General features: G+C 36.0%; 2 protein-coding genes across 6 annotated transcripts; both read left to right on the top strand.

The window, feature by feature from the left end:
- The first annotated feature begins 905 nt into the window (after window positions 1-905).
- Window positions 906-2607, top strand: LOC132645834 (large ribosomal subunit protein eL43). 2 transcript variants are annotated; one of them, XM_060363056.1, is made up of 5 exons: window positions 906-1021; window positions 1618-1657; window positions 2044-2132; window positions 2228-2310; window positions 2393-2607. In XM_060363056.1, exons 1-5 carry the CDS (start codon window positions 1019-1021, stop codon window positions 2454-2456), a joined length of 279 nt encoding a protein of 92 aa, XP_060219039.1. In that variant the 5' UTR covers window positions 906-1018; the 3' UTR covers window positions 2457-2607. The 2 variants fall into 2 exon arrangements, with proteins under 2 accessions (XP_060219039.1, XP_060219038.1); XM_060363055.1 differs by lacking the exon at window positions 906-1021 and having other exon boundaries at window positions 1612-1657.
- A 1593-nt stretch (window positions 2608-4200) lies between these two features.
- Window positions 4201-27034, top strand: LOC132645833 (transcription factor IIIB 70 kDa subunit-like). 4 transcript variants are annotated; one of them, XR_009584188.1, is made up of 21 exons: window positions 4201-4435; window positions 5203-5273; window positions 5419-5500; window positions 9530-9605; window positions 10503-10588; window positions 10665-10741; window positions 15080-15136; window positions 15856-15968; window positions 17031-17110; window positions 17515-17601; window positions 17950-18030; window positions 18814-18981; window positions 19061-19225; window positions 20725-20788; window positions 20888-21009; window positions 21379-21459; window positions 21857-21994; window positions 23007-23096; window positions 24259-24377; window positions 25969-26022; window positions 26663-26746. XR_009584188.1 is itself a non-coding variant. In XM_060363052.1 (20 exons), the coding sequence occupies exons 2-20, from the start codon at window positions 5215-5217 to the stop codon at window positions 26846-26848; spliced, it is 1866 nt and encodes a 621-aa protein (XP_060219035.1). In that variant the 5' UTR covers window positions 4203-4435; window positions 5203-5214; the 3' UTR covers window positions 26849-27034. The 4 variants fall into 4 exon arrangements, 3 of the variants coding, with proteins under 3 accessions (XP_060219035.1, XP_060219036.1, XP_060219037.1); XM_060363052.1 differs by lacking the exon at window positions 24259-24377 and having other exon boundaries at window positions 4203-4435; window positions 26663-27034; XM_060363053.1 differs by lacking the exons at window positions 4201-4435; window positions 5203-5273; window positions 5419-5500; ... (1 more) ...; window positions 10503-10588; window positions 24259-24377 and adding an exon at window positions 13691-13770 and having other exon boundaries at window positions 26663-27034.
- Window positions 27035-27104: the final 70 nt, after the last annotated feature.

Genomic DNA, 27104 nt, shown 5'->3' with positions numbered 1-27104 from the left:
TACAATGTTATATTAATCGTGTTTTGAACATAGTATATGTATATATATTATATGCATAAAAATAGTATAAACTAATAATGTCCAAAAAAAAAAAATAATAAAAAAAAAATGGAACCCACCATCTCCAAACTCACTGTAAAAAAAAGTGGACTCCATATTAACAAAATCAAGCAATATTAAAAAAAAAAAAGGGTGAACCCCATATTAAAAAAAAATAATGTAAAAAAAAAGTGCAGACTTTGTATTCGTAGTAAACACTAATATACTAAAGTTTTAGATACGGAGTACAAACTACAATGTTATATTAATCGTGTTTTGAACATAGTATATATATATATATATGCATAAAAATAGTGCAAATTAATAATGTCCAAAAAAAAAGTGCACTCCATATTACAAGTCTTCTCTTTAAAAAATATTAATAAATTTGCCGATTTTGTATTCGTAGCAAACATTAATATAATAAATTTTTAGATACGGAGCACAAACTACAATGTTATATTAATCGTGTTTTGAACATAATATATACTCTCTCTCTCTCTATATATATATATATTTATATATTTATTTAATCACTATTCAAAGACAACTACATACACATAGATGGACTATAATTTAAAGTGTTGGGCGCACGGGTATTGGCGGTCTAGTTCATAGAGAGAAGCTAACGTATTGGCTAAGCTTAGAAAGTGTCGGCCAAGGTACTAACATGGTGGCCAAGACTAAATAGTCAACTTGGTCCCTAAGTTATACTAAAGGATATACATTCAATGTTTACAATATGTTTTTTCCTTTTCCAAATGCTACATTAGAAAACGGGCTAAATGGGCCTGGATCCGAGAGTAGGCACCCTACTGGGCTTTAGGGCCCCAAAATCCCATGTTAGGATCCATTAATCGGGCCACCACTATAAAAGCAGCAAGAATTGTTAATTCTTAGCAATCTAGGGTTTTATTGCAGCAGCCGCGGCGTCTTTCTCTTCCATCAGGTCTCAAAGGTCTTTCCGTAGCACGCCAAAATGGTACTCTCTAATTCTATATCAACAGCCATTACTTTTTAAGACCTTCAGAAATTAGCAATTTGAAAAATATACAATTATTCCTTTTTTTTTTCTTTTTCGTATTAATCCTCAATTAGGTGAAATGTATAGTAAAGTGCTAAGGTGAAGGCTTTAAGCTTATTATATGAGCATCTTCTTATGTTTTGTTTGGTGTTCAAGCATATAATAAAGGGTGCTAAAGGTTTTCTACTATACCACTCTGCTAGCTCATTGTATGCACAGCAAGGGTTAGAAACAGGTAATGGGGAAGAGGACTCTTGTAATTTAACAGACATGGCTAGCATTCTGTGGTTTTAAACTCTAGGATCTATTACAGAGTATAAATTATGTATTTTAATGTTTTTATAAAAGGAATATGTAGTTCGAGTGTAAGACAATACCTCTTACTATGTGCTTGCCTGAATGGGGTAAAGTTTTATGGCTGTCCAACTGCTATGGGTGGCTTTAATGTAACTGATTGTCCAACGATTCGATCTCTTATGTTTTCTTCATTCTGCCATTTCTATTCTCATTTTAGCTTGACATGCTTGTTACACTAAACTATTTTATCTATGCAGACCAAGAGAACCAAGAAGGCTGGTATCGTTGGGAAGTATGGTGCGTATCTAAAATGCTAAGACGTTTCTATGTTACTTTTATCTTTTAATGGTGAACAATAAGTAGTGTATTCTAGAAGATTGCATGCCTCAAGGGGAAAAACTGAGTGAGATTTGAGTCTGCAGCTTATAGTTGATCAATATGCTTTTCTAATTAAAAAGTTGATGATAATTCTCATAAACCTGTCTGCAATAACAACAGTTATGTCAGTATTGTATGTGAAATGCAGTCTCCATTACTTCATTGCTGGTCATGATTTTGTTATTACGTGCATCTGGGATTGCTAGCATTAACCTATAAGTTCTCCTTTTTCTTTTATTTTAGTCGACAGTTTGTATAATGAAGTCCTTGAATAAGAATAACGTCCTGGTCCTCCCAACATATAGGTACCCGTTATGGTGCCAGTTTGAGGAAGCAAATCAAGAAGATGGAGGTCAGTCAGCACAGCAAGTACTTCTGTGAGTTCTGCGGAAAGGTACAATTATCACAGTGTTTTTATATGATAGTTGGCTATAGAACATGGATTCATAATTACATCAATAATAATGTCACTATGTTCTTATCTTGTAGTATGCTGTCAAGAGGAAAGCTGTTGGTATTTGGGGTTGCAAGGACTGTGGCAAAGTGAAAGCTGGTGGTGCCTACACATTGAAGTAATTAGCATCTGAACTCTTGCTGTTCTCTTTTTTGTTCTATGCTTCAAGTACTAAACTTTTTCTCCCTTTGTTTTTCCAGCACTGCCAGTGCTGTTACAGTAAGGAGCACTATCCGAAGGCTTAGGGAGCAGACAGAGAGCTAGTCATTTAGCTGCTAATTGAAATTTGAAATTGATAGTTTTCAGTGTTCAATATTAAGTGAGCTTGAATCTTGATTTTGCAATTAGAGACTTGTATTGTGTACTGTTTTGAAAATTTTGATTTATCCTAAGCATTGGAACAATATTCCCAGTGTGACATGTCCCATCTGTTATTTCCTCTTATCTTATTCAAGTTGAAGTTGAAAAAGTTTCAAGTTTCCCTGCTGTGCATGTGTTTACGTGGTGGCCACTAGTTACAGTAGAAATCTGTACGATTTTGTGCTGATGTGCTCTTTCATCATGGTATAACTTTGAACATTACAATATCTCCTCGGGAATTTACCCAATTACCTCTTTATCTTAATCAAGTTGATGTTGAAAGGGTTTCATTGGTTGACGTAAGTGGCCGGTGCGTTTATAGTTTTTACCCGAGTAAAATAGTTGGGCAATGACAAACCGATTTTTGTAACATAGTTAGTACTATCTGTCACTTGTTATAAGTTATTTCTTCAGCCGCTACACAAGCCTACACTTACAAGAAAATGAAAAGGATTAAAAGAACCAAGGGTGAATGATATTCCTCTTACTGACCTGTCAAACATACACTATAGACATCCTTTCCATTCCATGTCAATATCTGTCCATTGAACCATTAACCTGAGTCACAAGTTCATCCCCTTGTTTGACTTGCTAAAAAGCTTCCAAGACTTTAACGTGATTGGCATTTTGCCAAAGTGAGACCGTATATGCGTCAAATTGTGTTGCTTATTCGTAATATTTTCACGGATAAAACCTTAATTGTCATCGGGTCTACATTTTTAATTAAAAAATGGTTGTTGAAAAGAAGTAAATCTTTATTTTAACAAACTGGAATTAAGAAGAGAAACTAGCAAACATGAAAAACTTTATTTATTCAAAATGTGATATAGATTGAGCTTAGCTGTAAAGTAATTAAGATATGTTTATGATAATTTATTCGTGCCATGAGAAAAAGATCTTGATATTTGGCACATGCGAGTGCATAAAACGGTAAAACTTACATTCTGTATTAGTTGAGTTATATATTGTTTTCCATCAACTAATTACTTAATTTGAGCCGAGGGTTTTTTGGAAACAACCTCTCTACCTTCTAAGGTAGAGGTAAGGTCTGCGTACACTCTAACCTCCTTAAATCCCACATTGTGAGATTTCACTGGATATGTTGTTGTTGTTATTAATTTATTAAATTATGGTTTTGAAAACAAGAGAAACTAAAGAGAGAATGATGATAAAGTCATTGCTTTTCACTGCGTTATTTCTTGTATTGAATCAAAACAGTAGACTATATCACTATTTGAAAAAATTAAAGTGAATAAAATAAAAGATAAATATATTATTTTCCTTATAAATCTTAATCTAAAGAAAAATAAATATTTTACATAAATTCCAACCTTAGAAGTAGAATATTTCTAAAATAAAAAAAATAATCTTCTACCATAAATGTATATTCTATAGTAGAAGAAACGTAATTATGATAAAATATGAATTAATTAAGAAAATAAATATTATAATATTAACTAATACTCTAAGATAAAAGGAAATAATTAATATACATTTTTTTAAGATATATTTGAACAGTTAAATTGGTTGGATGAGTAGTGTTTGTCAACTGCCCCGTGGGAAAAAGACCCGACCCAACCGCCGAATAAACCCGACCCTTTAAGTTGCAATCCCTTTCTAAACTGGGGAGTTAGCTAAAGACCGTTATTTTGTCTAGGCCCCCGAAAACGGAGTAATTGGGAAAGTTGTCATAATCTAATCTACCTTAGATTCTATAACCCTATGTTTTTTTTTCTCTGACACACAGTGAGGACAAATAAATAACCAACAATAATTATCTCAATAATTGAAACATTTTCTTTTTTAACATATCTGAGATACACTTATAAGTTATTCAAGTTTGATTGGCTAGGCATCTTGCTCTCAAGTCTCTGATTATCAAGGTACTTTTGAACTATTCTAACTACCTCTAAAAAATTTAATCTTTTTTTTTTTATTGATACCTCTTTGATTCTTATGGAATTTGTAGTGGATGAACTGATAATTAACTCTCCTGGAATGTTGTCAGTTATCATGTTTTTTTTTTATTTTTAAATTCAGTTCTTTAATTCTTATACAGAAATGTTTGTTTTTTTCCCCACAATTAGCTAGCACCCGAAACAGGGAGCGACAAGATATTGAAACTTCTGGACTCTGAGTTTATTAAAAGCTATGGAATGTTTTTAATAATTATAAAACTTGGATCTTTTATGGTACTTCATTGTATGATTAGAATTTGCTGTGGATAAATTGATAATTATCTGGTTTCTGTTACCATTCTCAATTTTTTTTTTTATCTGGTTTGACTTTTTGTCATTGATCTTGTTCTTTTAAGTCGACTGGATGTTGACATACATTCCCTAATGACACTGAGATATGTCAGGTACTTTATGCACTTATGGCTCTGATTCCAGTAAACGAAAGTAGTCGAGTTATGGGGTTTAAATCATGTGAGTTAGGATTGTCAAATCCTAGCATGTAGCTGATAATAAATAAAGAATTCATGTCAACCTTCGTGTGCACTGAATAAATTCACAATTTTTTTTTTTTGAAATATCATTCTTCATGGAATTCCTTGCTAAATATGCATAAGGCTGACAATTATAGTTTGAACTCTAAGGCTACTTTCAACAAATTTTCACAAGAAGGTGTATTCTCTGAGTTGATTCAGGTTACTTTGAGCATGGTGTGGTGTGTTTATTGTGCACGGGATGAGCCGACTACCCATTTGGATGGTAAAATGTAAGCTTCATCAGCTACAACTCTTCTTCAATTATAATACTCCTCTCATTCATTTTTATTTTATGTGTAAGGTTTATTCATTTTAAGATGCTTCAGTTGTTTATATATGTTTCATTCTAAGACGCTTCATTCCATTACATTATAGATGTTGTTCCGGATGTGGAAGAGTACTTGAAGAAGATAACTTTTCTAGTGAGCCCACTTTTGTTAAGAATGCTGCTGGACAGGTTAGTTCTTTGTTTCTTATTCTTCTTGGTGCATACGGGTTGCTATTTTTTAGACAGTTTGTTTTGTTCCCCTCAGATTCAATTTTATGTGGTTTGGGCGGTGTGCTTAATCTGTCTTAAAAATTGTTATTAATTGTTAAAAAGGAGTTTTCAAGATGCAATGTGAGTACTGCTTAGAAAGTTGAGGAAAATCATGAAAAAGATTGAGGAACATGTGACTGCTGATAACCTTTTTCTTTTTAAGTGACTGTAGTTGTCTGTGAATGTTGTGAAGTGAGTGAAAACCATGGGAGACTAGAGTTCAAATACCAACAATTACAAAAAATCCCAAGGTGAATATTCCATCTGCCTAAGCCTTAGTCGGTAGAGTCAATGGCGGAGCCACATAAAGTCAAGAACGATCAGTTGAACACCCTTCGCCGAAAAATTATAATGTGTATATAAAATTTATACAATGTATATCAGTGTTATCAAAAGCAAAAAGCGCAAAAAAGCTCTAAGGTCACCTGTGGGGCTTTAAGCGCAAAGCGCAAATAAAGCGTGGGCTTTAATGAAAAAAGGCGCAATGGTGCGAACACACACACACACACACACATATTATACATATATATATATATATATATATATATATATATATATATATATATATATATATATATATATGTTTAGTCCAAGACTAATAACAATAAGCATGAATAACAAATATATGGACAAAGAATGTAAAAACATTACGATAAAGTGAAATATTAATTATCTAGTGTCATCTCATCAAGAGAGGCTCGTTTTTGAAACTGAAAAAAAAAAAGAGCCTTGATGATGACACTGAAGCGCACATATTGGCAAGTAAAAGTATGTCTTAGAGCCTTGATGATGACATTGAAGCGCACATAAAGCGAGGTGAAGCGCTCGACATGTTTAGAGCCTCGCTTCAGGGCTTAAGCGCGCCTTTGACAATACTGATGTATATAGGTTAAATATTACCTTATATATATATATATATATATATAGACGTTGTGGCGGACGGACGCTAAGATGGAATAGGCCCGCTAATATGCCCAATGTTCCTGCTGCAATATGATGAGAGGCTATTCCTCCTGGAACAAAAGGATCAAAACCTTCCAAACCTTCCACGCCCCACGCTGGATTTACAGGTTGTACTTTTCCCGTTAGTCCATAAGGATCAGACACCCATATTCCGGGACCATACAAGCCTGTTACATGAAATGCACCAAAACCAAAGCAAGCCACCCTTGAGAGAAATAAATGAATTCCAAAGATCTTTGGCAAATCCAAAGAGGGTTTTCCTGTACGTTCATCACAAAATATTTCTAGATCCCAATACACCCAATGCCAGATAGCTGCCAAAAAGCATAAGCCAGAAAACACAATATGTGCTCCAGCTACCCCTTCGTAACTCCAAAATTCGTTACAGTCCCCCCTGTGGGCGGTTGGAGTATCACAGGGGGGACTGTAACGAATCCGGGTATTTGGAGTTACGAAGGGGTAGCTGGAGCACATATTGTGTTTTCTGGCTTATGCTTTTTGGCAGCTATCTGGCATTGGGTGTATTGGGATCTAGAAATATTTTGTGATGAACGTACAGGAAAACCCTCTTTGGATTTGCCAAAGATCTTTGGAATTCATTTATTTCTCTCAGGGGTGGCTTGCTTTGGTTTTGGTGCATTTCATGTAACAGGCTTGTATGGTCCCGGAATATGGGTGTCCGATCCTTATGGACTAACGGGAAAAGTACAACGTGTAAATCCAACGTGGGGCGTGGAAGGTTTTGATCCTTTTGTTCCGGGAGGAATAGCCTCTCATCATATTGTAGTAGGAACATTGGGCATATTAGCGGGCCTATTCCATCTTAGCGTCCGTCCGCCACAACGTCTATATATATATATAGACCACCTGAATGTGACACTCCTATTCAGTGCACACCTGAACTATTTTTGTCCTAATTACCCCCTTGAACTTGTCAGTTCAGTAACCTTTACTCCCTGAACGGTGAAATGGCAAAGAAAATGGATACACTCTTTTTAAGGCATGTGGAAGTGATGAAAAATCGAAAAATCAGCTTACAAGTGGGGTATTTTTCAACCATTAATTGCGACATAGTCATATACAATGGTTTATTATTCCAACTATGTCTTTCTTTCTTACTTTTTCTTGATATACCACACATAATTTACCTCAACTTTGTAGTTTTTAATCTCTTCTTTAAGTGCAATGGCTATTTGTTCCTACTATATGTTTATTCTTTTTCGGGCCAAATATGTGAAGTAGACATGACTGAGACCAATTACTTTTAGCTAGATAAAAAGTTTTTGCCGAAATAATGGAGTCCTAAGTATCTATTCCATTTATTTCTTCTTTAGATGCAAGATATTTATTCTAACTGTTTAATTATCTTTTGGGCCAACTGTTAAAAAAAAAAAAAAAAAACTTTGGGCTAGAGCTACATTATTTTTAGCCAAATAAAAAAGTTTTAGCCAAAATAATGGAGCTCAAATGTGAATTTTCTTTTTATTTCTTATTTAGATGCAACTACTGTTTATTCCAACTGTGTACTTTTATTTTATTGATATCTATTAAAAAGATTTGAGAACTCAATTATTTTTAAGTAGCCAAGTATATTTGTTGGCCAAAATAATGGATTTTCATTTGTGTATTCCTTTTTGCTTCATCTTTAGATCCAATGACAATTTGTTTTAATTGTGTATTTCTATTTTTTTTCCCGGGCCAATTATGTAAAGTAAACTTGGCTGAAACTCCATTATATGTAACCAAATAAATTAAAAAACCTAAATAACGAAGCTCCAAACATGTTTTTTTACAGATTTGGCCGAAAATATGATTTAAAAAAAAATAATGAATTTAAAAAGGTAAAAATACATATTTTATTATTAAATATGGCACATGGAAAAAAAATATCCACATGACAGCGAATGCATCACACCTCCTGAGGTCCTCGAGGGGGTGAAGGCTATCTAATTGCCAAGTTCTGGGGGTAATTAGGACAAAAAACAGTTCAGGTGGACATCAAATAAAAAGTGCCAAGTTCGGGGTGGGGGGGACTATGTATTATGCCTATATATGTATATTAAATTTTGAACACACTTAACGAGATTTTTGGCTTCGCACTGATGCTGGTGGGAGATAACAGGTACTTGCAGAATAGTTGAGGTGCGAGTAAGCTGGCCACACACTACCGATTTTTTTTTTAAAATGTTACCATCAACTACCCAAAAGATCTTATGAGCTGGACTTACGTTGAAGATTCTGAAAATTAGACAATACAGGAAAACCTATTATCCTCAGTTCCTCACTGCCTTACGTATGCATTGGGCAGTTTAAATGCTAGCTGTTTAAACATGTTAAAATCCACTTGTTGAAAAGTTGCTTCCTGTCATATGGTTGGCCATGGAGTGTAATTTTTTTCACTTTAAAAAAAAAAAAAAAAGCTCAATGGGATAACAACAACAACGACCTTTACCCTACCTCATGGAGAAATGTGACAACGGTGGGATGGCCTAGCAAAAGGCTAATCACTTCCAACCATGGCGTTGGGTTTGAATTACCAAGAGAGCAAAGTGTGAAAGAACCACCCTTGGCTCCTGGTTAGGAGGTTTTGTGGCGGGGTTTACATATCCAAAAAGATAAAAAAGTTACGACATCTAAAACACTTCAGTGGAGAGGCAAATGGACCCCCCCATCCCTAGCAGTTTTTTTTTTTTTTTTTTGGGGGGGGGGTGTGGGTGGGGGGGGGGGGGGTTGGGGGTGTTGGAAGAGGGAGTAGAAGCTAGAGCTACAACGCTTGCATTTAATATTAATGTAGTTCCTTACCTTTATCAATAATTCTAGTTTTTTTCTTGAAACTGGTAACTGTTATCAATAATTCTAGTTTCTCAAATATACATTCGTAAATGAGGAGATAAATAGTACTAAAATGAAAACAAGGATAAGGGCTGACTTGTACACTACGTTTGCTATTTGTATTCTATCAAGACTAACTTAAATCATTTGCAGAGCCAAATGGCAGGAAACTATGTGAAGACTGTCCGAAGTGATTATACAGCTTCACGTGATCGAACACTAAATGAAGGTATCCTATTATCTCTGAGTGTTGTTTCCTCACAATGATGTTATGCTCACTGTACCTATTTGTATAATTTCTATAATTTTCTTTTTGCGTTGAATGATTGACTGGTTGGCTTCTATTAGGGAAATTAGAATATTTTTGCTGATCTAGTTCTTGATTTTCAATGGAAGTTGTTATGGCTTTCTAGAGTACAGTTGCATTTGCTTTGCATCAGATTTGGTCTGTATTATTAACATCATAAATGTTACATTCATAGTTTAGTTAGTATTTTTGTGTAATGTGAGACTTGAATTCTAGTTTCCTGTAAGATGGGTGATTGTGCTGTTCATTGTCATTATAGGCATTCACGTGGAACTATTTTTGAAAGTCTTCCAGTTGAGAAACTGTCTAATTGTGTCAAACTCAACTAACTGTATAGCTCAACAACCTTTCATCTACAAGATAAGTTCCAGGAATTGTACCTACCCAACATTTATGTCGAGGATATATTATATTTCGTTATCAAAGGTCCTCGTTCTGATCATGTTTATGGCTCAAAGATGAGCCTCAAATGATGCTACTGATAGAATATGTAAATACAGTAAATGTTTTGTTCTTTTTGGTTGGTGACAACTCTATCCTGATATGCTGATATGTCAAGATAAAAGGTTTTGTTGATGGGCCAACTGCAGCGCTGCACTTAGAGTTGCCAGTTTATGTAGCTTTATAGCAAAATACTGGCAATGCTTGTTGTATCTATTAATCTGGTTAATATTTCGAGGGTAACACTATACTTAGAGGTGCACAAGCTATGTAGCACTAATAGGGCTTGAGAATACATTAATCTTCTCTTTGGTGTCAATATGATTTTTAGATATGAAGTTTTGGCTGATGCACTTGTTTGTCTTCCCCTTCCTGCAGCATATAATGGTATAGAGGGTATGCTTTATGGGCTAGGAATTGATGGTGGTGATTCAATAGCTCGTCCAGCTTTGCGCTTCTATGAGGTATGATTCGTTATGCTTAAGATCATACCTCTACCAGCATGATATATCATTCGATGGCTGAATCTGTTATTCTCAGATAGCAGTTGAGAAGAATTTCACAAGGGGGCGTAGGAAAGAGCAAGTTCAAGCTGCTTGTCTTTACATTGCATGTAGGTGAGAGATTGTGTTTTATAATATTCTTTTTCAATAGATGTTTTGTTCCCTAAGGGGAAAAAAGAAGCGGGATAACTTGTAATTGAGCTTGAGATGTTAGACAGGTTGATGTGAATCATATCCACCGTGCATCAGCGGTTTCAGAGTATAACAAAAACAAAATAAAAAAAGATTGATTTTGTAAAACACAAGAGCAAACCACCTGCAAATGAGAATCCCATATTTCTGTTTCAGTGGTTTGATTTTAGTGTGCCAGTGGTTTTAGCAGTTTTACTATAATAGTGGCTAGGCACAATGCATATATTTGGTATATGTTCTTACTGATAAAAAAACCAGTGATAAAAAAATACATGACAGAGGGAATAATTCGAGATATGATGCCTTTAAGGGTTCTAAAAAGTCAGCTTAATAGTCCAGAGAACATTTATTACTAATTGATACATGCTCCGCAATTACCAGAGCTTAATGAAGAGAAGGAATCTTAGTCCTTTATTTAGGTTACCCTCAAGTAGGATGATGTAGTAGTTCATTAATTATATACCGGGAACAAGGTTAGACCATTAGAACAGGTGCATCAATTTTACAGCCCAGATACCTAATCTACAACGATATGCCTAATCAACACAAACACTCTGTTCTGAGTAACCTTACCTTTTTGATAAGGTAAATAATTTTATTAACAATTGGGGAATCCCGTACACAAGCTGTATACCAAAAGAAGAGAACCTACATCAAAATAGGGTTCTCAACCAAAGAGATCCAATCCTCTATACAAATTGGGACCTCACAAGTACACCAAAAGAAACTAGAGACAAAACATTACGTTGCAACTTTACAAACTCTTGTTCCACCCCTTCAAAAGCCGTCCTATTTCTCTTTCCAAATGACCCACATAATTGCTAAGGGGGCGACACGCCATGCCCTTGGGCTTCTTTCCCCCCTCCTATGCCTCCAACTTTGCAACCCCTCCTTCACTGTGCCAGACATCACCCATTGCATTCGAAACAAATTAAGGGCCGCCCTCCATAACCGGTTAGCCACCTTACAGTGCAATAAAAGATGATCAACATTCTCTCCTTCACTCTTACACCTAAAACACCAACTAACATAAGTGGTCCTCCTCTTCCTCAAATTTTCTGCTGTTAATATTGCCCCTCTTGCCGCCAACCAAACAAAGAACACACCTTCCTCGGAGCTCTAGGGATCCAAATGGAGTGATGGTGGAAAGTGCATTCATCTCTCACTAGTAGCTTCTTATAGAAAGAGCTAATAGTAAATAAACCATCACCACTCTCCCTCCACTGCCATAAATCTGATAAGTTATTAGGAGTTTCTAGCCCATACAAGAGCTCAACCAAATTGTGAAATTCTCCCATCTCCCAATCCTAAAGGTTCCTTCTGAATCTTAAATCCTAATGAATCACCCCTCGTGAGACTTGCGAAATGTTGCACAATTTTCTCCTTCTGGCAGGAGACACGGTAAATATTTGGGAAAGCTTCCCTCAGCTCGTACTCCCCACACCACTTATGAGCCCCAAAACTAATCCTACTCCCGTCACTTCCGTCTCTGACCTTAAAGGAGATATGTCCACAAAAGTCTTCCCACCCCTTCATAATACTTTTCCATAACCCACGCCCAAACGGCAGGGGCGATCCTATGTGGTTTCAAGTGGGTTCATATGAACTCACTTCGTTGAAAAATAACACTGTATATACATGTATATTTAATTTATTTTTAAAATATATATATGTATATACAGTGTTATTTATATATTTCTTATATATTGAACCCACTTGGTAAAAATTTTAGGTCCGCCACTGCCAAACGGAGTTATAATGTTTCTAGTCCTCCATGTCCCCTCCATTTGCCCATATTTTTCCGCTACTACCCCCACCAAAAAGCACTTCCCTCCACCCCAAATCTCCATACCCACTTCTCCAACAACACTTTATTGAACACCTTAAGATCTTTAACTCCGCCACCACCCCATTCCTTTGGAGATGTGACAACCCTCCAATTCACAAGATGATGTTTCTTAACACCTTCTGTTGTGTCCCGTAAAAAGTTACGCTGCTGATTTTTTAGTTTCTAAATTCAGTAAAAGCTAACTGCTTAAGTATGTTTAGACATCCAGCTAAATCCCATCTGTTGTGCGTGTTTTCTTTATCTTTTAGGCTTAATACATCAACAACCCCTTAAACTTGCAAGCAAATTTCATTTAGACACTCGAACTAAGGATTGTTCCAATTGAGCACCTGGACACATGATAAAGTGTTCCTGTTAGACGCTTTCAGTTCAAATTTTGGAAAACCTTTTTTGCGTGCTCTCAAATGCCCATGACGTAGATAAGTTAACTACTTAAAATATGTGACCTCCTTTAATTACATGCATTCGCCTTGATAAGCCCGTTCCAATTGAGGCTGATGTGTATAATTAAAGGAGATGACATATTTTATGTGGTTAACTTAACTGCCTAATAGACGCTTTGGAACACATGCAATTTTTTTTTCCAAACTTTGAGCAAGAATTATCTAATAGGAACACTTTATCATGTGTTCAGGTGCTCAATTGGTACAAGCCTTGGTTCGAGCGTCTAAATGAAATTTGCTGGCAAGGTTAAGGATCTGTCGATGTATTAAGCTATCTTTTTAATTGATATGAATTGGTTCAACTGTACCATAATGCAATGATGTTCATGCACCCAATTTTGTTTAAAGAAAAATAAAAACTGAATTTTATAGCAGACAATGAGCCATAATAATTTGGCGGCTGGAAAGGGAGATGTGACAAGTTCTAATATATTTTGATATTTGAAGTCATTTATCCCATGGAATCAACCAATGAACTTGTCAAAATTTGATTATTCCTTCAGATATTGACAATTTCTAATTTTGGTCCTTGTGATATATGACTAAGCATATTTACCCTCAATTAATTAAAATGTGTAGGTTTGATCCCTCTGCTTGTGAATTTTCACAAGTTGAACAAATGATATGCCATTACTTCATTTGACTGCCTATGTACTATGGTAAGTGTGTACTGTTACTCCATATTTGAGGATAAAATAGTTTTAAATTTAGTCTAAATTGCAACTTATTTCTTATATAAAGGGGATAAAATACCCATTATAACAAAATTAAAGGTTAAATGTGCTTAGTTGTATCACCAGGATAAGAAATTAGAATTTACTAATAACCGAGGGACTAAAAGTGCTATTATCCCTTGAAAATAACTTTACAATACAAAGAAATGATATTACTCTTTCCTTTTTAGTTTATCACAAAAAGAATGATACCTTTTTATATTTAATAACAATTTAACTTTAAACATCTCTTTTACCCTTAATGAGATGTTCTATAGCCACACAAATATCTATGACTTGTTTTAGGCCACGAGTTTCAAAAGTTTCTCTTTTTAAACTCCGTGCGCACTCAAACGCCATCACATAAATTGGGGTTGAGGGAGTAATAAATTAGAACTATGCTGAAAGTTAAGTAACCTATCCAATCATTTTTAATCTTTGATAGTGGTTCGGATCTCACCATTGACACACTCTTTTGTCTTTGGAGGCTTTGAGCTTTGTCGAGCTATAGAATCAGATCTTCTCTTTATTTTTTTTGGTTCTGGTTTGGCATCGAGGTTTTGGACTCTAAAGAGTGTTGGACATGCTTAAACAGTGGAGAAGGAGAAAGCTGGAAGACAAAAAGACACCAAGTTATCATTGTCTCCCAATTTACCCGTTGTTTCGCCTTGCTTAGTTACACTTGTAAAATTAGAAAAGCTAATATCTGCATGCTAGCGACTGTGGAATTTCGCTTTATGATATTTGTGATATCTATTTTCCTTATATTAGTATTTACTGCTTTAATATCTAGTTGTTTGGGGGAGTAAAAAGCTGTTAAATTTTTTTAAGGCATTTATCTGGGGAGTAAAAAGCTGTTAATTTTTTTTTAAGGCACCTGTTGAATTTTTGATAATTTGAAGGTGGGCAATTGGCTAATGTCAGTTTTATGTTGTCTGCATACGGTTATTCATTGAGTGTACTTATAACGTGCTTTAGATGTTGACCTAAATTCTGTGCTGATAGTGGAACTAATACGGTGGCTAAGTAAATGAACTGATGCATTATAAACTTGACCTGGTTAATTGTGGATGAATCTATCAACTGTATTATGCAGCATGAGGATACCAAAGCAACACAATTGTCTTTAGTATGTAAATAGAAAGAGTAACAAGGAAAGTTATATTTTGATTAAATCTTCCAACGTATTTTTTCTTGGTCCAAGCTACTTCATTAGTGACAAATTGGGGTTTCTTTATGTTTATTCTTCTTGCAGGGAGAACAAAAAGCCATTCCTACTCATTGACTTTTCCGAGTACTTGAGGATAAATGTGTACGTAAGCTTCATTTTTTTTTAAAGCAACTTTTTGGATCAGTAATCTTGAGCCAGAACTTAATGATTTCCCTTTAGGCCAGGATTCTTATTATCCTGCCCAGTATTATGATATTCTATTCACCCCTTAGCTCCTTGTAGTTATATTGTGAACCAGATCTCATGTGTGAATCTTGATTCATGTTTAGCTAGAAGTGAAAGCAGCCTTATGTGAAATAGTATTCAGTGTTGGATTTGAGAAAGATAAAGGAGTTTAATATCTTCTTTTTAGTGGGAAGGAAATTTAGGACAGGAGACGAATTAGTTCGAGAAAGTTAATAGGTCATATGCTTTACAACTCTTCCAAATATACTCTGATTAATCTTCAGTGTGACTGAAGAGCATATCCTTGGTTATATTTGGCTTTTGAATTTGAGGGCAGTTTTTCCTCTGCTGCAGTACCTCTAACTCTCTACTTCGACCAGTTTCCTTTCCCTATCAGAAGAATCTATGTGACCATTTGCACATTAATAACTTCACACATTGTTAATTATGGAGGTTTCCGAGTACATTGCCTTGTTACAAATCTAGAACAGTACCCTACCCTGAGCAAGTTCATTGTGCTTAGGTCATACATGAGGGGTTATACCTAAAGTTGGACAGTTGGGAAAACATTTACCTAATCCCTATCCTTATTATGGTCATTGAAACCTGTTCAACCTTGCTCTTGTTAAGTGCAGGTATATTTTAGGTGCTGTGTTCTTACAGCTTTGCAAACTTCTGCACCTTGAAAACCACCCAATTGTCCAAAAACCTGTGGATCCGAGCCTGTTCATTCATCGATTCACTGATCGTAAGTATTTATGATCTGCTGGTTAACTTTAGTCTTGCTTCTTTCTTGACCACCTTGCCCCAGGTATCAACTCTGTGGTGGAGTGTATATATATATATATATATATGTTTCTTGATTATGTTTTTGGATTCTCATCGCGAGGAGTTCAAGGTTCGTGATTCATAATGATTTTATTCTGCAAGCATGATATATGTGGCCCTTGTTCTGGCAAGTTAATTCTATGTGGATGCCTAAGAGATGGATCCTGGTTGCATATTTTTCTTTCCCTCATCGGTGAGCCAAGAATGTAGCATCATTTAAATATCGGAATCTCTTTTGTTAAACAGAAGAGCAAAAAGGTTTTACATTAGCACTAATAGGTTCTAGAGTAAGACAAGCCCTCTTAACTGCGAACCTTCTTATTTTTCCTGAGAGATCTCACCACCTAGAATTTTGGACCACCTCCAGGATGATGATCGTGCCCCTTCTGGTACCTTGTACAGACACCATGCTAAGGAATCTTTTGTATCTGTTGAACTTTGAGAGCAAAGATGACGATACGAGAAGTCTGTCGTATTCCACCTCTAGTAGATATTTCCATGATTTTCGAAGCTAAACGAAAATGCTGACTTAGCCAAAGTAGAACTTTCTTGCTGATGGACATTCTCCTGATTAAGATCCTTGATCTTTCCACCCAGTTGTACCCTAGTTCGTTCTCAAATGACATTCTGTAATATCATAAGATTTATTGCCTGCGATGAAGCAAATGTGCCTGTCCATGTAAGAAAACTAAGCTTTTAATGCTGGAATGATTATTTGAGACCCAAAGCTGTTTATCAAACGAAAAATGTTTGAAAAGTGACCAGAGAAGTTATGGAGAAGATAGACCATCTCTCTCTTGGGCTAACTGTGAGAAGCACTCCCCTATGTTTTGCCTTTTCTGCTTGGCCTTGTATTTTCCTTTGGTCCTTAAGCTCCACTTTTTTCTTTCCTTTCTCTATTTCTTTTTATTATTTTCAGCAATATAAAATTGCTGTTAGCTTGCTGGAGTTCACCCGTGAAGACTATCAATCTATAATGTAGGTTTATTTGGGGGAAGGAAGCCTAATATTTCTAGATCTGCACTTCACATTTTGGCCAGCATGAAGCGAGATTGGATGCAGGTTATACATCACTTTTCTGTATATAATTTTGTGTTACTGAATTATTTCTGTGGAACTAGATTGCCCCACTTCATGAGCTTAGCTTTTAGGTTGAGTTAGACCCAATGTCCATTTTGTAAATCACGGTATCAAGGCCATACATATCTATTATCTTCGTTTACCCAATATTGGGCCCCCATGTTATGTTATCCACACTCCAGTTAACTAGGCCTGGGTGAGGCGGGAGGGGGGACATGGTAACGTCCCACATTGGTTGAGAGAATGAGTTGTTGTCTCCTTATAGGATCTTGTACAATCCTCAGCTCATGAGCTAGCTTTTGGGATTGATTTAGAGTCAAGGTCCATTTGCTTAACATAGATACAAATGACTTGCTTTTTTGCACTAATCTACAAATTGTCTATAGACAGGGAGAAAGCCAAGTGGATTATGTGGAGCTGCACTGTACATTGCTTCTCTTTCACATGGACTGAGTTGTTCTAAATCAGAAATTGTAAGTGGTCTTTCTAGATTTCCTTTATTTGATTGTCAGCATTCAGATTCTTTATAGACAGGCTTCATGTTGTTAATTCTGCTTTGTGAAACTCTAATGTGCTTTAGCTAGTTCTCAAGGGCTACTTGCAAAAAAAAATAAAAAAATGAAAGGACTACTTGTTCTTGGTCATGAAATTAGGACTTTTTCTTCTCATCGGACTTAACAACTGTTCTTGTTCTACTTGCTTGGCTTATTTCATGTTCTAGCCTATGTAGCACAAACACTGGCACTAGTTGCCAACTCCCACATTTATTCAGGGTGACATAACACAAGAAGCGTGATATTTCCTTTTCTTTTAATCAACAGATCAAAGTCGTGCACATTTGCGAATCAACATTGACAAAGCGTTTGATTGAATTTGAAAACACGGAATCTGGGAGCTTAACGGTATGTAGCATCAAGGCTGGTAGGATCAACACTGCTGGTACTTTAATTTTCACAGTTTGAAAAGCTTCATGTGCATGTATTTAGTCATGTGTGCAGGTCCTATGACTTTGGTGGGAGGGGGGCCAGCTATTAAAGTAGAATCTTAAAAGCAATTTAGTACTAATGAGGTGCTTATTTCTGTAATGCTAAAATTTTACTCTAAGTTGGATATCATTGTGAATATTGAAAACATAATTAAGAAAGGCAGGCATCTAAAGGAAGAACAAGCATAATGGGCTTTGGGGTTCTTATCTTCAAGGTGACATGGTTAGGTGTATAATGTAATTTGTTATGAAAGCTGAAAACAGTTTGTAAAACTAGTGTAGTGCATATACATCAAGTACAGATAGAAGCCTGCTGCTGTCATTGGGTGAGAGATTGACAATTTTGCCTCTTATTTATGAATATTTATGTTTCTTAACACTCTTCGTAAAAAATCCTCTGTTTACAAAAGACCAAAAACAGAAGCAAATAAAAGATCTATCTAGTGTGCTACTGTCATCAGATTTTGGTATGTGATGAAGCCACCCAATGCCTGCACTCTGGAGAAGATTTTAATTTTATCTGGCTTTGACTTTTTGTTCTTTTTTCTTCCGCCTCTTCTTAGAGTTCTATTAGTGGGATCTTAAAACAAAGTTTTAATTCCCTCCCTTTTCCTTGACACATTTTAGACTGTTTAGATGGCGTTTAAGCCAAAATTTCCGTTCCGAGTTTCATACTATTACTTGAATTACTCGCAACTAGATTGATGAATTCAATACAAGAGCTGAGGAGCTTGAAAAGGAAGGGAGGCTGGCCCTGCAACCTTATTCGGGATCAAAAGGATCTGGGATCACAGAAGTGCTATGTGAACACAAGGAAAATGTGAAGCTGCCCTTTGCCCATGGTCTTTGTGAAAGTTGTTATACTGATGTAATTACTTGCTACCGGACTTTTTAAGTTTTTAGTAGTATTGCTAAGTCATATATAGTACTTATGAATGTGTTTGCAGTTTGTAAAACTTTCAGGTGGGCTTGATGGAGGAGCTGAACCTCCAGCCTTCCAACGCGCTGAGAGGGAAAGATTAATGGCAAAAGAAGATGCTGAAGAAATTGCGGAGGATCCAAATTTTCCCATTTCAAATCCGGTAGAGAACGATGGCGGCGAGTATTTGGAGGTACTCCTCGGAGCTGTTACTTATCCAAAGCATTATCACCTCGTAGTCAGGAGGTAGAATTTTATGCTTTCAAGAAAGCTTTTGACTGCTGGGAAAGACACAGCTCAGGTTCTGAAAATTTCAAGATGGAAGGATAGATTTGAAAGAAAAGAATAATATCTATAAGAAAATAGAGTAGGGGCAGGGAGAAGAGTATTTCTTCGTAGATGCTAGATTTTCTTGGGATTGAACTCCAAGTTATGAGCTTGCTAAAGGAGCTTAAAAGCACAACCTGCATAAAGATAGATATTGTGTGTTTCGTACAGCATCTGCTTACAAAAGTTAGATGAGCCCTAATAGTTTCGTAATGCATCCTTTCCACCTCTTCAAGGGACAATCAAGGTTCATTCTCTGTCACTTACTTGCATGGTGATGATCTGCTTCATTAAACAATAATTTATCTTAGAATCATTGTTCATGTGACTGATCTTGACAATACTCAAGAATAAACGAGTTTGAATTGAAAAAATTCTAAGTGACCCAGAGATAAGCTGCTGCACATGAATGAGTGAACTGTATGATTTTTGCATGAAAACCTGCAAGCGCTACTTCATAATTAGTAAGTACTGTGGACCTTTGTGGCTTTGTGCTTTGGCAATAGATCCTTTCAGTAGGCTCGTAGTACTTTCCTTTGTTTACGGATTTCTGAAGATATTAAGGACTTAATAAACTTGTAAACATCTGTTACCTAAAATAGAATCCAAAACAATGTTGAGATGCAGATTCGTGAATTAAGAAAAGGATGTAGAGTTCCGAGAAATCTTTGAGTTGTAGTGGCATTTCATTGGTGTAATGTAAGAAATCTGTCTACTAGACTTATCTTTGGCACATGTATCCTTTCATGTTCCACATACAAAATTTGTGAAAAATAAACAAAAATCAGATAGTGATGAGCTAAATTATTTCCTGTCTAGAAATATGATATTGATTTCAAAATTCCTCTAGTCAATGGAAGTTGGACTGCTGAAATTGAAAAGAGGTCTATATTTTGGTATGCTTATTCCAGTCTGTAATTTGTCATATTATGCTTTAATATAAGCTTAGTAGAAACTGCATATTCGTTACACAAATGGGGAATGTCTGCGAGAAAAGAGTCCTCATATTTACTTACCTCAATCCTATCTCTGGTTGAGCAAATCAATTATTCTGCGTAGCCAATGTGAATTATTCTTCTATGAGATAAATCTTTGTAATGCAGACTTCCCCTTTGATTATCTGTATTTTGGTCTGCTATTTACTCCCACTGGTATCAAATTCTTAGTTTTAGATGGTATTTTATGGTAGTATCCAGCATTTCCTGTGAATTCTTTTCGAGAAGTCTTTCCTTAGGCAACGCCATACTGCCACTAATGGCATATTCTTGAGTTTAGTTGTTTACTGGAAATATGCTGGTTTTGCTTGATTTCTGAGTAGTGCCCTATCATTCATATGTTCTTTTTTGTCTTTTGGTTGATGATCAGCCTGAAAAGGGAGGGAACACCCAGAGTATGAAAAATATGCATATATCAGGGTCTGAGCAAATAGGTAAATAAATATTTTCTTCAGCAGCTAGAATGTTGGAGAGACTTGGTCCTGGATCAGGGCTAGAGAATTAAGTCACTGTTACTTTTCTCTCAATTGCAGGGGCATCCTCAGTGGCTAAATTTGATCATAATGCGACTCCTGATACATTACATGGCATGGATGGTATGGATCCTGATGATCATGATGAATCAGATAACTTTTCCGATATCGATGATGTAGAGGTGTGCTACTTCTTCTATGTTGCTTTTCATCTAGTAGGGATAACTCCACAACTCCACTGATCACATTCCTTGAATGTTTTCATAAAATATTTATGTCTGTCTAGATGCAAAAGCTGTGATTTTGTTGGATTTCATCCTGCTCTTCGTCGCGTGATACTTAGCAAATCATAGTATGATACTACCTGACCCTGCTTTCATCCTTTGCTTAGAAGCATGATCCATAATAAGGGAACTAACATGTAATAGATACTGGAAATTAAGTAATTGCTCATTAAAGACTGTTATAATGGAATAAGTTGTACTTTCATGGGCATGTATTTCCTGGTTCACTAACTTGTCATGGCTGTTACCTACCTGCATTGCTGTCAGGTTGATGGTTATCTTCACAATGAGCAGGAGAAGATCTACAAGAAGATCATTTGGGAAACAATGAACCGAGAATATCTTGAGGTGAATTAATTAATTGTTTGTATGAATCACCTATCACCATGTGAAGTCAGTGTGTAGATCGCAAGGTCCTATAGTGGTCTTAGGATTTATAAGTGCATAAGAAGTACTTGAATGCATGTCTTTGTTCTTGATACAATTGTCAGTTATAATAGAAATCTTGTTATGAATTTATGATAGATCAACTTTATTTTTGTTTTTCTTAATTAAGGATTTTTGATGATTTTTGGTCTCTTCTACTAAGTTGACTGCGGTTAAACAATGAGTCCTTTTCTATACTTTTGCTTCCTAGTCCATCTTCAGGATGATTATGCTTATCACATAACAGTAGTCTGCACTCACTTTCTTATCTGCCCCTTCCTTCCTTCTTCTGAGTGAGCTTGCCGATCAATATTTGTAGGAACAAGCAGCCAAGGAAGCGGCTGCATTAGATGCCAAGAAGAAGTATGAGTCCAGATTTGCTAACTGTTCTGAGGATGTGCAAGAAGCACAGAGGATTGCTGCTGCTGCTGCTGCCAATGTTAAAAAATCACGAATGGTAATACTTTGAACTTATATTGAGTTTGTTACCGGTGAATATGAATTCTTAAAGTTTCAAGTTGAGGAACTAAGATACTACAGAAAAGAGCAACTTTGTTGATGTCAAATGGTTAGAATTGGATGTTTGTTAACATATGCAAACTCAGCAAATATTTGAAAATAACTTGCGTTTTCTCTTGTATTTCTAAGCACTCAGGGCCTGGGTACATGATCCAAAACTGAGACAAAAACATTCAGTTTCTTTTGATGGTCAAAATTTTGATATTGTTTCCAATACTCTTGCATCATAAGGGATATTTCTAGTTACTTAGTAAGTTCATAAATGTTAGTTGCCAATTTCTTCTGTTTTGGATAATCTTTGGTTAGTGATGCACCATTTTTATAATATAATAAAATGGAATGGCAAGAATGGTCTGTGGTTGTGATATTTCTTATGCTTTTGATAAATCAAATCTTCTATTGCACTAATGGTACCAAAAACTTACATTTCCATCTGCAGGGTTGGCCTTCCATAATTTCTGCCAAACTGTATCTAACATTTCTTTACACCTAAAATATCAAAGAACTCCTAGTCCTCCATATTAGATTTTCAGTTCCTTCAATTAATCATCTGTTCCTCTCTCTACAGACCATCCAAAATATGCCCAACGGTGCGATCTACCACGCATCTATCCCTCTCTTCCCAATAGTGATCCTTTTCCAACTCGTTAGGCCTCTTATACTAAATCGTACCAAATACCAATTCTACGTGGACGGATGAGTAAGTATAACTCCACAATCCGGTAAAAAGTAGGTGGGATCTGTCTTCCCCCATCCAGCCTTCTTAAACTTACAACACCAACTGACTACCACATGTTCTCTCTTCCTTAAGTTACTTAGCCACAAGAATAGCACATGCATGTGACCTATCGCCAAAAAAAGTGTGTGCACGTGATATTTCTTGTACACAGTACTTGCTCTAGAGGCCTCGTGGAATTAGCTCACACTTTGCTTTATTGTATCATCTGCAGGAAAAACAACAGAAAAGGGCTGCAGAACTGAAAAATTCCGGCCCGGCTAAATCAGCTGCAGAAGCTGCGAAGCATATGTTAACTAAAAAGGTGCGTATGATAAAAGGGAAGAAACGTACAATCTTTAGCATTCTGGTTGCAGGGAACTCTGTGTTCTGGAGCTTCTTACTTTTTCCTTGTGTTCAGAATCCAAAAACTATACTCCCTCCGGTTCAAAAAGAGTGTCCACTTAGCCATTTGCACACACCTTAAGAAATACTAACCCCTAGGCAAAAATAGGTAATTTGACTAAACTACCCCTAATTAAATAGGTATTGGGATTTGGTCACTTAACACTTAATTAGGGCAAATCTAGAAAGTAAGGTTAATTCTTTCTTGATTTGGTAAGTAGACACTCTTTTTGAACCAAATAATAAAGGGTAAGTAAGTGGACACTCTTTTTGAACCGGAGGGAGTAGTATCTTAATGAATCACTTATTTGTGGATTATGGATCTTCGTTGCCTTTCTATCTTCCGAGATGGGGTAAAGTCTGCGTACATTTTACCCTCCCGAGACCCCATACTGTGGGATTTCATTGGGTATGTTGTTATCTGAAACCATAATTTCTAATATCTTCTGGAAGTTGTCTCTGTTGCTCCATGTTTAGCCTCTACAATGTTGTTATATGCCCTGGACAAGTGAGTGTTTTGGAGGTTTGCAGTGTTTGGGGAACATATTTGATTCACAAATTATCAAAATGTTTCTTGGAATCCTTTATTAATTTGTATGTCAACAAATTATCTTGGAATCCTTTATTAATTTGTATGTATGCAGATTCGGATTATAGTTTTTTTGCTTCCAATTTATCGGAGTAAATTTAATGAAAATCCACACCATAACAAAGACATGCCATGCTAGCGAGAAGCCCTCTTTAAACATTTGGTGTTGGAATGAAATGAGCGTGAATAGAGCGAAATGGTTACAGAGGGTTTGTATAGCCAATCTTGACTAGTTTTGGATCAAGTTGTAGTTGCCTGATTGATTCCTCTTCCTCTACTTGTTTTGTTCGTTTGTTCATTCTCATCGTTTAGGCAATGCTCTGTCTTCCTCCAACTGTAAAAAAGAAAGTGTCCATTGAGATTCTTTAACTTCTTTTCTTTGTCTGTGTCCATTGGTTCTGGAATAAGAGAACATAATTATAGGATGTGCAAGCACGCTAGGGCAGACAGTAAGAAATATCCAATGGTGTGGCTGACAGGATTCTGCTTTCAGGTGATACGGGTACTGCAGCTTATACATGGTAGTAAGGAAGTTGGAAACCTTTTCTTCAAAAGACCACTAGCTTTCAAGATAAGATAGAAAATGCATCAAAAATATGGGTGAAAAGAAAGGTACTTACATAAGAAATAGAAAATTCTAGAGATACTAGGGATTTTCTTCCACATTGGTTCAGTAATTATGCATGTCTTGATCTTTTCTTCAAATGAACATTGACTTTCAAAATAAGATAGAAAATGCATAAAACAAGTGGATGAAAAGAAATGTACAATCCTAAGGAACAACGGTTCTAGACATACTACGGATTTTGTTCCACGTTGGTTCAATGCTTATGCATGGTTTGAGATTTGTAGCAGTAGAGAAGACATGCTCAAGCATTTTCAGGATGCTTTTAAATGAGAATTTTTTAGTGTTTCCTGGGTTTGTAGTTGCTGTAATCACTCCATTTACTGTTATAGATTTAGTCATCTTGCCTATAGATGTAGATTTTCTTGACTTCTCTTTGGTATACCATCTGGTATCCGGAGCCCCCTGGCCCGATTAATCCAGATTAGCGCAAAGAGGAAGTGCTCTCTATGGGAGTTTTTCCATTCTCAGGGCTCGAACAACTTGAGACATTTGGTTAAGGGTGGAGGGATCTCATTTATCCCACCACACTCCTTGGTTGTGACTTCTCATTGTTAGGCATAGGGGGCAGGTCCAGGATTTCAAGAGGATGAGTGCACTATTACGAAGAAGTGAATCTAGGATTTAAATTTGACATATTCAATATTTGGGTTGTCACCATTGAACCCAACACACTTTGGAAATCATAGGTCCAATTTTTTTATTTTTTATTTTTTTTTAAATCTTAGTAAGATTACGTATGTATGTACTCCGTGTCGAAAATGTTGGTATCTAGGCATGATATCAATTTGATTGTATGCTTACATCCTTCACTGCTACTAGTTTTAGTATCGACGCCTGATTTAATTATATAAATTTTACGATGCAAGGAGAATAGGGTTCCCAATGTGTCAGACTTGGAAATTTTAAAAGAATAAATTAAACAAATAAAGAAAGAAAATGTAGTTAATTAAAACGCAAAAAGGGACACTAAATATACCCATCCCCCATTGGTGGGCCCAATTCCAAAAGAAAATGAAAAAGCAGCAAGGCAAAAGTGGGATTTGAACACCCGACCTCACAAATAGAGGTGCGCCCAATAGCAGTTGCATTACATGAGTATTTGAGCTTGGGTTAAATTCTTTTGTAGAAATATAACATTGTTATACATGGTCTAGAGAGGAGAGCATTGGTGCACATGAACCCATGCCTCACACAGAGGTCCACCACTGCTTAGGCATCAGTTTCCTAGACTTCAGCTTTGCTGAGACTGCAGAGTTGCAGTGTGTTTCAGTTTTTCTTCTTGTTGAATGTTAGATTTTTCTCAATTTCAACATTTCTGTCACTTTTGGCTAAATTTGTTAGATTTTAAGGATCACAAATGAGCTTGCAAGTCCATTCACCTTTATGAAACTGAATATAGGTCCATTCAAAAAGTTCTGGTTTCTTCCCATTGGTCTCAACCATTTCTTGGCCTCTTTGTCTTGTGCTTGTAACTTGTATTGCATGGTATATCTTCCTGTTTGCATGAAATAATATTCATCAGATTTATCGGTTGTGTTGTTTGCCACTTATGCTGCTTTATATCATGTGATGCAGAGGCTGAGCTCTAAGATCAACTACGATGTGCTAGAGAAGCTTTTTAATGAGTCTGTATGTGCTTCTCCTACTCCAAAAATTCTTGAGAATTCCTTTATATCTTCTGCTGTTACTTTCAGTTTTGCTCAGATGTCAATTCCTTAAGCAGAGTATTGTTTTCTCAATTTTGGAAAATCTTCAGAATATCCTGGGCGTTGGGGCTGGATGAAGATAGCTGGTGTTTGAGACATCATTATGCATAATGTTTGGATATTTAAGAAATTGGGAAGAAATTAAATAATGAAAACTAAATTATGCTGCATCAAAATATTGTAGGATTCTTCATCTTTTCCATTTCTACTGCTGCTCAATTTATGATTACTGGGAACTGCATGTGAGAAACTCTACTATTACACTCACAGGATCTGTATCCTATGATATAAATTGTTCTATCCTCTTTAAAGGGAACTGAGTTACAGTTTCTCGCAAACATACATGTCCATCGTCATAAAATTAGAAAGAATAAGAAACCTTGAAATCACTCCAAGTCCTAGTAGAAGTCAGAACTAGATCAGAATTCCTGTAGCGCCCCGAAATCTGATAGTTGCAGGATGTGCATGTAATCATCTATAGGACAAATTACACGAATCCTTTGGATTTATTGCTGTCATCTCCATAAATATGTTTTAACTCATGGTCATATTTATTTATGCAGGGACCTGAGAACCCCAAGAAAACTCGACATGTGGATGATTCAACTGATGATAACGGGGTAAAGAGCGACAAAATTGATCCGGAAATAGACGAGACTTACGAAGAAGCATTTGGCGAGGATGTGCTGTATGATGAGGATGTTGGAGGATATGACTATGGTCAACACTATAATTATGATGATTATTAAATTAATCTGTATTCGATATGGCCGGTTTCCCCTTAGATATATAGCGGATACAAGATGTCAGATAGCACATTTCCCGTTCACTTCTACTAGGAATTGTTAAGTCCTTATAGCTAATTGCGTCTGAATGTTATTTTTGTTTTAAAATTATCATTGATTAATAAAAGTGTGTGTCAATTTTGCTCGTGAGGTCTTATTCCATTCTTTCTTATAATTGAAAGTTTGCACAACTCTGCATTACTGAAGTTGAAATGCCTCC

This window comes from Lycium barbarum, chromosome 6, assembly GCF_019175385.1.
Source record: "Lycium barbarum isolate Lr01 chromosome 6, ASM1917538v2, whole genome shotgun sequence".
NCBI lineage: Eukaryota > Viridiplantae > Streptophyta > Magnoliopsida > Solanales > Solanaceae > Lycium > Lycium barbarum.
The sequence above is the reverse complement of the archived record's forward strand: the minus strand, read 5'-3'. Positions and strand labels throughout refer to the sequence as shown.

What these genes read in the sequence shown, in the direction of transcription:
- LOC132645834 (XM_060363055.1), top strand. Translation starts at nt 1,612, where the DNA reads ATGCAGACCAAGAGAACCAAGAAGGCTGGTATCGTTGGGAAGTATG. An exon ending in TGGTATCGTTGGGAAGTATG is followed by an intron (nt 1,658 to 2,043) that starts GTGCGTATCTAA and finishes CCCAACATATAG; the next exon opens with GTACCCGTTATGGTGCCAGT. An exon ending in GGTGGTGCCTACACATTGAA is followed by an intron (nt 2,311 to 2,392) that starts GTAATTAGCATC and finishes TTGTTTTTCCAG; the next exon opens with CACTGCCAGTGCTGTTACAG.
- LOC132645833 (XM_060363052.1), top strand. Translation starts at nt 5,215, where the DNA reads ATGGTGTGGTGTGTTTATTGTGCACGGGATGAGCCGACTACCCATTTG. An exon ending in CATTCATCGATTCACTGATC is followed by an intron (nt 15,969 to 17,030) that starts GTAAGTATTTAT and finishes TCTATAATGTAG; the next exon opens with GTTTATTTGGGGGAAGGAAG. An exon ending in ATGTTAAAAAATCACGAATG is followed by an intron (nt 21,995 to 23,006) that starts GTAATACTTTGA and finishes TATCATCTGCAG; the next exon opens with GAAAAACAACAGAAAAGGGC.